Source organism: Barbus barbus, assembly GCF_936440315.1.
Source record: "Barbus barbus genome assembly, chromosome: 10".
Taxonomy (NCBI): Eukaryota; Metazoa; Chordata; class Actinopteri; order Cypriniformes; family Cyprinidae; genus Barbus; species Barbus barbus.
The window spans coordinates 25,357,294-25,370,210 of NC_136738.1; the positions used below are offsets into that span (position 1 = coordinate 25,357,294).

A 12,917-nucleotide genomic window follows, 5' to 3' on the forward strand; every position below is an offset into this window, starting at 1 on the left:
TTCATTGAAATGAGAAAGTGTGTTCTATTCAATATTGTGTGTGAAGTTTCACGTATATACTGTAAGAAGCAACACACTAATGCAAAGCTCTATTGAGTCTCCTGTGTGCTTTGCTATTTGTATGATGTACAGTTTGGAGTTGCTGTTCCAAATCGATTACTTATGTGGGTCCATTATAGTTAGTATGCTTGCTAGATTTAGAACACAGTCACAGAGAGACAGTGCCTTTTCAAATAAATGGTTTCTCCATTTAAATAACAGATTTTCTCTCAGAGCTCTTGAAGATGGAATGAAAACAAAACTGAGCGAGAAGAATGAGAGCATGTTGGTACCCAGATGGAGGGACAGAGTGAAATGACAGGTACATCTGCAGAAGAGAGAGGAAAGAGGAAGCAGGAAGGACATTATGATTAATTAGGGTGTATTTGAGAAGGGAAAAGGCTCATATTCTCCTACTTGACCCGCCAAACCATTTTACTGTATGGAGAAGTCTATAAAAATGATTGTCCATTATATGAATAAATGGTGATATCATCAGGGCAGTACAAATTTCAGGTACATGATCGTTTTCCTGCCATTCAGGAAAGTGAAATTGCTCTGCTCTGCTCATCTGTGTGATGATACTGTCGTGAATACAGATACATGGTCTCACAGAAATACTATTAGCAAGATCACACAGAATAACCAGATTTTCTGCACTTTTATAGGAGAAAAGGTGAAACATAATACGAAAACATGAAAAATAAAAGCTTATGCTAAAGTAAAAGCAAAATATTTAGGAAACATATTACATAAATACCACAAAATTTAATAAAACAGTGACAGGAGAACATAGGATGGTTTCAAACTCATTTTCAGATCCATATGCGACCCAGTTCCACAAAACATAATGGTCAATTTTTTTTAAATTAAGATTAGAAAGCTAGAGATTCAAATAGAGATGCAACTATTTGAAAATCTGGAATCTGAGGGTGTAAAAAAAAATCTAAATATTGAGAAAATGTTCCATGAAGATATTTTGTAAATTTCCTACCGTAAATATATCAAATCTTAATTTTTGATTAGTAATATGCATTGCTAAGAACTTCATTTGGACAACTTTAAAGGAGATTTTCTCAACATTTATTCAGCTATCAGATGATGTATAAATCTCAATTTAAAAAAAAATGACCCTTATGACTGGTTTTGTGGTCCAGGGTCAGATATTACTAATCAAAAATTAAGTTTTGATATATTTACAGTAGGACATTTACTAAACATCTTCATGGAACATAATCTTTACTTAATATCCTAATGATTTTTGGCATAAAGGAAAAATCGATAACTTTGACCCATACAATGTATTGTTGGCTATTGCTACAAATATACACGTGCTACTTATGACTGGTTTTGTGGTCCAGGGTCACATATGAATTGCATATGAATATGCAAGAATCAGGGGATGTTTATAACTTAGTCAATGAAAGGCGTTCAAATTCCGTGGAAAAGTTTCTGCAGAAATGATCCATTAGCTTTCTATCTCTTCCAGCTCATGCTAATGTCACAGGAGGACTGTAATGCAAACTATCTGCCATGAAAGTTTTTTTTTCCAACATGAAAATTTCAAAACTGGTTTCTTATCTTCAAGAGAAATAAATCCGGGGCAAATTGAGTGTTTTGTCCTTAAAAAGAGATCCTTACGGGTGTGTTAGCGAGCTTTTCAAGGCAGGGGTAATGACATGTTTTTGAGCAGTCTGACTTAGCATTTGCATTATAAGAGCATGTCTGGGGAAATCAGAGTTATGGGGTGTTGTTATCAAGCTTGTTGAAAGGAAGCTTGTAAGAGAAAGATGGTTAATCTGGCTACGTGTGAAAGTTTTTGAGGGACCTGAAGTAATTAATCTCAGCATTTTTAAGTGCAGCTGGTTTCTGCGGCTACGTGTGAGAGCAGAGGGAGAGTCAGGCTGCCCGTCTCTCTTCAATTATCCTCCACTGGGAGGGCAGCGGTGTGCCACGGCCTGCTGGAGGTGCCGTACCGAGCCTGTGGAGAAAGCTGGAGAACTCTCACAGAGTGGAACGACTCTTCACCTCACTCTGGCGGCTGTCTCTGCAGAGTCTACATATTATATTCATGAGTAAAAGTTACTTCTGAGAGGTTTTTTTCTCCATCCTGGTTGATAAGGTATGCTATGCAAAGTAATATGAAATTTAAAAATGAATAAGAAGCCACAATATAGGCTGTTTATTACAGTGATTGTAGAAAGATTGTACCACTTATTGTACTACTAGACAGAGGTATTCTAGAGCCACAACATGGAGTGCTTAACCCCGGCTGAAATGAGATAAAATCACTGTAACTCATGGCCTTGAATAGCATAATGCTTTTAGAAAATGGTCTCAACCAATGTTCCCTCTAATTCATGTTCTTGCTGAGCAAAACAGACATTTTGGCCACCTGAGCAAAAACATATGTTATACCAAAGATTACAGTTGTAATTTTAACTTAATTGAATGTTTCTCTTGATCTGACCCTAAGCTCAAACATAAATTGATGCAAATTATTACTTATTATTTAACAATTTATTAATTATTTTTTTACAGTGCTGTCACGCTTTACCACAAAACCAAATAAAACCAAATAAAATAAATAAATAAACAAACAAACAAATAAATAAATAAATAATAATTTATTAGGCTGATAATATAACACTTTAGTATAGGAACCAATTCTCACTATTAACTAGCTGTTTATTAGCATACATATTATTAACATATTGCCTGTACTTATAAACTTATATACTTTATACTTATGTACTTAAGTTATGTACTTCTATACTTTGGTACTTATAAAACACATATTCAGCCTGACCATATTCTACATCCCTAATCCTACCCAATACCTTAACATAACATAACTATTAATAAGCAGAAATGTATGAGTTTATTGGGGCAAAATTCGTAGTTCATGATTTGTAAACATATATACTGCCCTACAAAGGCAAAAGACCTTAACTCGCTAGAGTGTGAAACTGATAAAAATGACTTTAAAGTTTTTTATTTGTCCAGCCAAATTAATTATAGGTAGGACACTGGAAATTTGGCAATTAGATGTTTTAGTAATGAAAATGATCTACATTAAAAAAATTGTGAGCTCAAAATTGATTTTTACCCCTATTTTGAAGTCACTGTACTCTGGCTTTGCATTGTCTTCAAAAAGTGTGAAGTCATACCAAGGCAAAATGCAGTAAGTTCAACATTATCAATATTTGATTGCTGACCACCATTTACAAAATCATCACAGTAACACCTGTCTAAAATCTACTGATCATGGGTTATCTCATATTGGCTGTTGCATATAATAATGTGACTGTATTAATGTTTTTTTTTGTTTGTTTTTTACCATAACAAGCAGACTAAAAGTAAAACGTGACCATTTTGCAACCAATTTATTTGCTATGCTCAATAACATAAAAGAATGCTAGACATAGCATAGTTGCTTTTATATTGACTTGAATTAAATAGCCTAACCTAAAAGAATGAATTGTCGATTGATGTGAATGCCAGCCATCAGGAATAATGCCCAGAATGCTTGTGGATTAAACATCTCCCACGACGTTCATCTCCATGGATTGATTTTATCGGGTTACAAGAAAAGGTAGGATATGCATTTAATTGCGAACTGTTAGTAGGCTACTGATTTTATGACTGATCATGCTACATGCTACGACATTCGAGTCCACACACGTCCAACTAGAAGTGACAGCCTGGTGAATAATCTGCATTATAAAAAGGAAAAAAAAATCTTTAAAGGTTATTCACGATTACGTATTGCTGCCAAGCTATCTAGTCTTTACAGTGCTTTTTATATGGAGCTGTTTGGTAGATTGTGATCTATCTAATTCATTTGTCTACACCGTATTTAAATGCGGCATACAGTGAAAAAAAAAAGGCAGAACTCCGTATAACTACAAGCCGTAACCGTAACTTAATTTTGACGTGCAGTTAAACAAAGGCAGAATGCCGTAACTCAATTTGAGCATTCCAAACAAAGTGAAAGAACCGTAACTGGTGTTATACAGTGTTCTGCCTTGGTTTCCCTGGGACTTTTCAAAGTTATGGTTGAGACCACCCATTATTTTCCCAGAAAAACAACAAAATTGACTCTTACTTATGCACATGATAAAGGATGTCTTGAATGTCCCACAAAATATCAATAACTCATTTTCGACAAAAATCGAAGTTACGGTCTTTTGCACGGCAGTATATATACTGTATAATATATATATATATATATATATATATATATATATATATATATATATATATATATATATATACACACACACTTTACTGTAGGAACCAATTCTCTCTATTAACTAGTTCATTATTAGTAGGTCTGTTGGCTGTTTATTAGCACATAAATTTAACAACTACCTTACTAACTATTAAACTTAAACTTAACAACTACCTTACGAACTATTAATAAGCAGCAAATTAGGAGTTTATTGAGGCAAAAGTCATGTTAATTGTTTGTTAATAGCGAGAACTGGACCTTAAAATAAAGTTTGGCCTAATAGAATAGAATAACGACAATGGAAATCTGTTTCCATCCATTACATCAAATAAGCAATCATTTGAAAGCAACAATTAAGTGTCATGAGCTAGATTTGAACTCGTATTGCCTGCATGAACACCACAGCTCAGATCATTAGTGCATGTCTGCTAAGAGCTAGGCCATGTCTCTGGGATAAATTTTTATTTTTATTGTTTCATTTTCAAATGGTAAAACAACAAAAAAAATGATGGTTTATCATATCAAACATGGATGCAGTGTATTGGTTAAAGGTCTTGTTGGGTAACTGAAAGCGGAAGGAAGGAATGATCGTCACACACTAGAGTTTGTAAATCCGGAAATTATTAAAGCTATCGGTATTGTGGAAGTGTAATTTCTCACTGACCCACTTTTTTTTGCCCATTTTTAAGTCACTATTGAGTTTCTGACACTCACAGCTCTGACACTGGTCCTCCTTTGGCCCCCAACAGCGTCCATTGCATCCTCTATGACACCTCTGACCTGCAACCAGGAAAGATAAAACACTTAGTGATCACAAGTTTCTGCATTTTAGTAAAAGATTACTCAAACATACAGTATTTATTTGAAATAACATTCACCGATAAGACCAGGAAGATCAGTGTCCATTTTGATTGGTGTGGATTCTAATCACACCATCCATATCATTATGTCATCACATTATTCATGTACTGTCATAATGTTATATCACAGTAACCGCAATCTGGATCATTCTGCTTTATAGGACGGAACTCTTTTCATCTGCACTGACCCTGTTCTGATGAAGTGGGAATGAGTCGTCGTTGACAGAAAAATGTTGTCCATGACTTTCTAGAGCTCTGCCCCAGCGGAGACGGCCCGTATGGCTTTGCTACACTCAGCTGCGGTGGCTGTTCTGCCACCCAAGCTTAATTGACTGTTGGGCAATTGCAGTGTAAGCATGGCTGACTGATGGAGTGTTGTCCTCTGTCCCTGTTCCACTTCAGTTAAGAGTAATTACACTAGTGGCTTACTCTCTTCAGCGACATGGGCCAGGCACTTTTGACTATCTTCCCTTTTTAAACATAACTTTTTTCTTACACTCCGTGTCTCATTTCCTCTTTTTCTGCCTTAGTACTTGATTTCTGTCGTTCACTGTAAACTTTTGTGAGATATGGTAAGAAAGGGCTGCTCCATTGCCTTTCTAATAGCTCAGCCTAAATGAAAACTCAGTCTTCATTTCCTCACCATCATACTATGGAAATTAGATGGTGTTTTACACTGTAGCACTATAAAGAGACAAAGGAGCACCATAAAAGTAATCTATACAATTATAATCTCACTTCTGACGCCATATACCATAAATAGGCCATGAGTTGTACGGGCCACTTTTATGGTGCTTTTTTAACTTTGAAGCTCCTGGTCATTAAAATGTCATTCAGGTTTGAAAATAAGGATGAGTAAATAATGCCAGAGATGCTCAAGGTTTCATTTGGTTGATTTTAATGTTTACATTGACCGTCAAGATCATTCTATGCTTTTCCTTACTGCCCACACCGCTGCTTCTAACCTAATCTGAAGGTTACAAACATTGGAAAAAAGTAATTGATAAACATTGGCTGGAAGGGCAGGATTACATTTTAATTGGTGAAAGGTGCATTGCTTATTCCCTGTTGTTTTTTTTTTTTTTTTTTGTTTTTTTAATAGCCAATGTAAATAACCTCACTAAATAACTAAATAACATCAATGAGGACAATCCCTCTCCCAAAACACTAAGAGATTACAGTGGATTACAAATTCAACACCCTAGATTTGGAGAGTGGGGAGGCAAAACAGATAAAGAAGATTGATTGGGTATAACGTGAGCCTGGACACATTCTCCAAATTATCATTCAAAGCTGTAAAAACAAGCTTTTAGTTAATGCCAAAATTAAAAATTACCCTTATATTGTTACCATATGCTGTTTTATTTTTAAATACAACAGCAGGTCATATTGACCGAATAAAAATAGACCCATGAACTGCGTTATGGTGTTTTTAAATCCTTTTTGGAGCTTGACAGCTCCCTGGTTTCATTGTATGATAAAAAAGCTGTGAGTGTGTGGGCACACTAACAGCACAGGTTTAGATTGACATGAGCATTCAAAATAGTGTCTAATTTTTCATTTGGGAGTGAACTACAAATCCAAAAAATAATGACATTTTTTCACTGTACAACATTTTTCTTCAAGATTCTTTGATGAATAGAAATAACAATAGTGCACTACTATTCAAAAGGTTGGAGTCAGTAAGTTTTCTATTTTTTATTTTGTGAATAAATTAATACAGTACAATAGGATTTCTGAAGTATCATGTGACACTGATGACTGCAGTAATGTACTGCATTAATGTCTGCTGCTTTGCATCATAGGAATAAATCACATTTAAAAATACAAAAGTCATTTTAGACCACAAAAATGTTTCATAATATATTTTTACTGTTTTCTGAATCAAATAAATACAGCCATGGTGAGCAAAAAACTCGTACTGCCCCCAAACTTAAACAGTACTGTATTAACAATCCATTTTAGTATTGTCCCTTGTGCTCTGACTGGTCAGTACTCACATGAGCTGCTGCTATTGGACGGCACAACCAGGTGATCAGGGCGAGCGGTCCTCACTATATCCTGCCAGTGGATGGTATCGGCATGACACAGGAACTTGTTCTGGTCCACATACACCCCTCCATTCAGAATTTCTGTTAAAACACAGACAGTAACAATAAAACACCACTGACTACTTAATGACTTATGTCAGAAGACACCTCTGAGCGTATCCTTCCTCTGAAGGTGACCTCATCACTATCTTATGTTACATAGAAAGAGCAAGGTGGGGCTCCCTGGAGCACAAAGATAATGTATAAAATAATTAGATTTCTTCACTCAATGACTCTTTTTGACCCTCTGGTGTCAGTACTGGCCTACTTCTCAGGTTAGTCAGCCTGGAATCCACAGTCAGATAAGACTGATGCTTTACTGGAACAGTTCAGTCAAAAAGGAATTTTCTAATCATTTACCCCCATGTTGGTCCAAACCTGTATGACTCGTGAGAAACACAAAAGGTGACATATTTTGAATAAGGTACAATTTTTTTTTTTTTTGGAATTATAATGAATAGGCACTGAAGTTTTAAAACTTAAAAAGGACCAAAACTATCATAAATTATCATAAACACATGATGTGTATCAAATATGCAGGTATTTTGAAGACATACCATAGTCTTATGTCAGGAATAGACCAAACGTTCAAGCTCTTTTGATGTTCAGGATTGTTCAAGTAACACACGACAATGTGAACAATTCATTCAAGTCTGATCTTTTGAACAAATTCATGATATGTGAGTAAAAATGATTAGTTCAGAAAAATGACTGTCTAAGATTATTTTTTTTTTTTTGAAACAACAGGACAAATCTTGAACATACTAGTTCGCAGCCTTTTTTGTAATTACAATTGGTGCCGAAATTTTAAAGCTAAACTATTAATATATTATCATCAAGAGTTCTCAATACATGTTATGCATGACACAAGTATATGGATGTGATAAGATAGGATTGCTTTAGGAACAGACTGAAATGTCAAACTTTTTGATATTCAAGAGTGTTTAAGAGAAGAGATGCACCAATTCATTCAATTTGGATTTTTTTTTTCAGTAAAATTGTGATATGTTTCATGAAGTCTAAATGATTAGTTTACAAATCTAAGTGACTCAATCCAGTCACAATTAATAGACAACACATTTTCAGTGAACAATGACTTAATCTTTGGTCTGTTTATCACACAAAAATATTGCATGATGTATAATAACTCACTACTCAAATTAGGGCTGCATCTATCATATTTTTATGGTGTATTTCCATCCTTTTTGGAGTTTGAGAGCTCCAGTCCACATTCATTATAAAATGACTGTCAACATTTCTCCTTTTATTATCCAAAGAAGAAAACACTGCAAGTCATACAGGTTTGAAACGGAATGAGGGTGAATAAATAATGACAGAATTTTCATATTGGGATGAAGTATCCCTTAACACAATGGCTAGACAAATTAGACTCTTACTGCTATTAATAACCCTAATCTATTTTTGTTTTGATTTTCCTTAGTATTTCTCCCCACTTTCTTCCTCTCCTCTGAGAGATGTCTACTCCCGGCAGACACAAACAGAGGGAAGGAAATGATTACATTCTCAGACAATATCAGAATCAGATCCATCCTGGATTTGGAGCGCGACATTCTGGACAGCAGCGCTAACAGGTTTGTAATTTCATATTTCATCTGCAGGAAGACGCCTCTCAATCCTTTGCCCTAATATGCATCATGCTGTCTCACACGGATCACCGGATTTGGAGAGAAATCAATCTGTTGTTCCCCTCCCCGTGTGTTCCCGGGTGAGACGTTGCTGTTTGGGCACACCAGACGACAATGAACATTATGATCTTAACGTGTCTAGAGTAATCCTCACTTGCGTGGACAAAAACACTAGAGAGCTTATAACAGATTTGCATTATTTACTGCACTGGATTTCTCTTTCACGGATACAGGATATTAGCCGTGTGGCGGAAGAGCAGATGAGACGTATTCATAACCACGGGCCATCTGAAACTGATAATAGCCTAACAAAAGCTTGATTAAACTGTACTCCATGGATGATTGGAGACGGTGTTATTGTGTATTTCCTCTCTCTCTACAGGGCATTGAGAAACCTGTCGCTCAATGGATAAATTAATCTTAGCGTTCTCTGCATCTGACATGCTGGGAGGGCTGAACGCAAATGTCTTGCATTATCCCAGAGGCAAGAATCAGAAAAACAAATAAATGCAATGGCAGAACTTAGCAGGGGTCCTCAGACGGCCCGACCGGTTGAAGGAGACTCGGGAACGCTGTCTTTCTGTCTCTACAGACGATTTCTCTACAGCTTCACTGAACCTTACCGCATACATCAGATAAAAACACCCAAGGGAAGAGAGAGCCCACAACTGAAGACTACAGAGGCTCAGTCAGCACGTATTATGTTATTATATCAAAACATTAATACAAGAGAAGACTAAACATTTAAACAGATAATAGCATTTGTTTACATGCAATATTCATTAAAAAAGTTGTTGCTAAAGCTAGTTGCACAAGTCTAATTTACACATCTAATTTATTAATTCCCTTACTCAAAGGTCCATCATTCTCAAAGACAACATTCAAAGCCCTGTTGTACTTCTCTTATCTTGTTTCCCCTATTTTATGTGTGGAACACAAAAGATGGTATTGTTTTGTCCATAAAGTGACAGTTTTACTTTGGATCCCACTGACATTCTTTGTACAGAAAAAAAAGCATTCTTCAAAATAGCTTCTTTTGTGTTCAAATGAAGAAAGTCAGTCATAAACCATGTGTTTAACAGTTAAACATTTATAGATTTAGATTTAACATTTCAATTTGATATTTAGATTTAATGATTATATTTAAGATTGTCATTTAAGTTTGACTTTTCCATTTAATATTTATTTATTTATTTAACCCTATAGCATAAGAATGACTTGATAAATCTGGAAAAATAGGCCACATTATCACCCTAATCTCAGTTTCTCAGCTGGCACAGATTGGCAGGCAAGTTACCTGTATCAAAGGACACACAGCTGGAGGGGTAGGAAAGCACACACACACACACACACACACTGGCAGTCTAGATGCCAGCACTAGTGCTGGGTTCAGTAAAGCATGTTCCTTTCGGCTATCATGACAGCTGGTTTCATTTGAATGACTGTTTGACTTGTTTTTGGGTCTGTAAAAGCTACAGATTAAATTTTGTCTCAAATGAAGTGAAAACATTAATGTCAGTCATTGGGAAACGCTGTACATGCACACACACCATCGTGTCAAACCTGCGCACTTAAAACATGGAAGAACTTGAAGCATGTTAGAGTAAAATGAGTCTTGGCTCTGTTACAAAACCTAGTGAGCCGTCTTACTTTACTGCTTACATACAGTAGGCAGCATCCTGCTAATGCATCACCCAAACTGAAATGGAACATTGTAAGTGACTGATTTGGAACACAGGAGACTTGACTTGATAACTGACTTCAGCAAAATCAGCTGTTAACATGCTACTAAGCTAATGGCATGGGACTAATAAGCATAAAAAATACATAACACATTTTAGTCCATTTTTAATTGTAATTAACTATTTTCTACTGCTGTGCTTCAGTGTTTAATGAAATATAGCTATCGTATGTCTGCCAATGTGAATTGATCATTTCACTTAATTACTGTGTGAGCAATGCCGTATGGGATTGCCATCTCTGTTGAGGATAAACTGAAGATACAATGTGCTTCTGTTAGAATTGAGAATATTAAGAATATTAAATTGTATCTTACCTTTTGGAACACCTTTTGAACAAGAAGGCAACAAACTTCAGCAGATTTTTGAGTTCATGCAACAAAAAGTTGAGAATCTCCTACAAAAATAAGTTGAGAGAACTCAAAAATCAGCAAAAAGCTGGTTGCCTTAAAATTTTAAATTAAACTTTTTTTTTTTTTTTGTCTATGCACATTTTGGGATATTGTATGAAAATTGCTGAATAGCAATGCCAAGATGCACGTAAAATCTTAAAATGCACATAAAAATGTATGCACTCAATTGATTTATTTTTAGCCAATAAGAATAAGAACAAAATCGTCAATTTGCAAAAAAAAACCTAATGTGACTAAAAGATTATGTGACTAGACTAACTAGTGCGCCAATCTCATTGCACACCATCTTAAATGTACTTTTAATAATTCTGAAATTCCTGAGCAAAAGTCCGTCATCAAAATGATTTTATATAATTACCTCCCAGAACTGTCACTCGATTACATTTCCAAACATTAGGCATCCGCCTCCAAACACAAGATAGCATGACAGCATTTGTTACTGCGTTGTGTCTGCATGCACCAAGACGCAAGTCATTTATTATGTAGGAAAAACATTTTTGCAATGGTTACAACTTTCATTTTTATAATTGATACTTTGTGCCAATTTCCCAGTAAGTCACGATTTTGTTGAACACATGAAATGGAAACATTAGGGTTAGGGCTTATTTGCAAATGTTTCCAACAATATTTAAATTTTCCACACAAGTTAAATTTGCAACTTTGGATGGAAACAGCTTACAATGGCTAAATACGCTGCTAATATGAAGACTAATAGATAATTATTTTTTTCTGGGCTTAAAACAATCAGTTTCATTAACTAAATGGACCAGAACAGGACATCATGGCACCAGCGGTGTAGTATGCAGTATGCAGGATCTTTCATTAACTCAACTTGAACTAGTCAAGTGTCTTCTTTAACAACCACAGAGTCCTAATCCAGTAGTTCATTCACTGTAACACTTCCTTTATAAGATGACCAAGCCATTCAGGAATAGATATGGCCGTCTATTCATCACAGAGTGCCAACATCACCCCGGCCTTATGCCAGTCACTGCCAGCAGTCTGGCTCTGCGTGTGGCACAGAGGGACTGAGCCTGGCAGGGCTTATGAGGAATGATATGCCAGACTGTGCCAACTTCCCCTGCCGCCACTGTACAAATAGGTGATCTTCTGTGCCATCCATCAAAGTGAGCCTCTGCACCACACAGCCTGGCCTCTCCAGCCGTGTTACCAAGGAGATGCTGTCTGGGTAAAAAATGCAATGAGTAAAGTTGAGCAAACAACGAGAGGGAACACAGAGTGATTTTTCTTTCTGTTGAGGGGAACAAAAATCACCCTGAACCCAACATATCAGGACTTTGTGAGAACAATAAACACTTTCCGTTTTAATTGTAGTTCAACCGAACATTTTTCTTTTGCACCATTGAGATATGGTGATATCTGGTGATATCTGTCATGCTGTCTTTATTCTTTTGTGAGAGTGAGTGTGCTAAAATCAATGCTAAACAAGATGTAAGAGAGAGAAACGGCAAGACTTTTTATGGATTCGTACATATCTTTCACCGGAAATTTGAAGATTGTGTGTCCCTCTGTGTCCAATTTGAGAAAAAAATGCAAGTAATTCCTTCCATGTGCCTCTTATCACAACTGACCAATTCAGAAATGACTCAAAAGCAGACAGATAATAGGTAAATAACAGCATTTATAGAGTCTACGCCTGTCAGAGACAGGTGTGATTTCTCAGAAAAACTACCTGACAGATACATTTTAGTGGAATCGGTCAAGTACAAGGGACATTTTTTGGTCTTATTTCACAAAAAAGTCACTTACGGCACATAACGATTTGTTCTACCTTCTGAATCCTGATTGCTTACAGATGATAATGGCCGATCTTTAAAATCATCCAAATAACCTACATTATATGAATGCTTCATATAATCCTACCATAGTCAACAA

The 12,917-nt window shown here is 35.9% G+C and overlaps 1 protein-coding gene across 1 annotated transcript in view; it reads right to left on the reverse strand.

The window, feature by feature from the left end:
• LOC306876189 (receptor tyrosine-protein kinase erbB-4-like) overlaps positions 1 to 12,917 on the reverse strand; it is a gene marked incomplete at its 3' end in the record, with an annotated part of 320,461 nt that overhangs the window by 94,062 nt on the left and 213,482 nt on the right. The window contains exons 4-5 of the mRNA XM_079427188.1: positions 7,134 to 7,265; positions 4,988 to 5,053 (exon numbers count right to left, since the gene is read on the reverse strand). Coding sequence (XP_079283314.1) covers positions 4,988 to 5,053; positions 7,134 to 7,265 — 198 coding nt within the window. The remainder of the gene's footprint in view (positions 1 to 4,987; positions 5,054 to 7,133; positions 7,266 to 12,917) is intronic.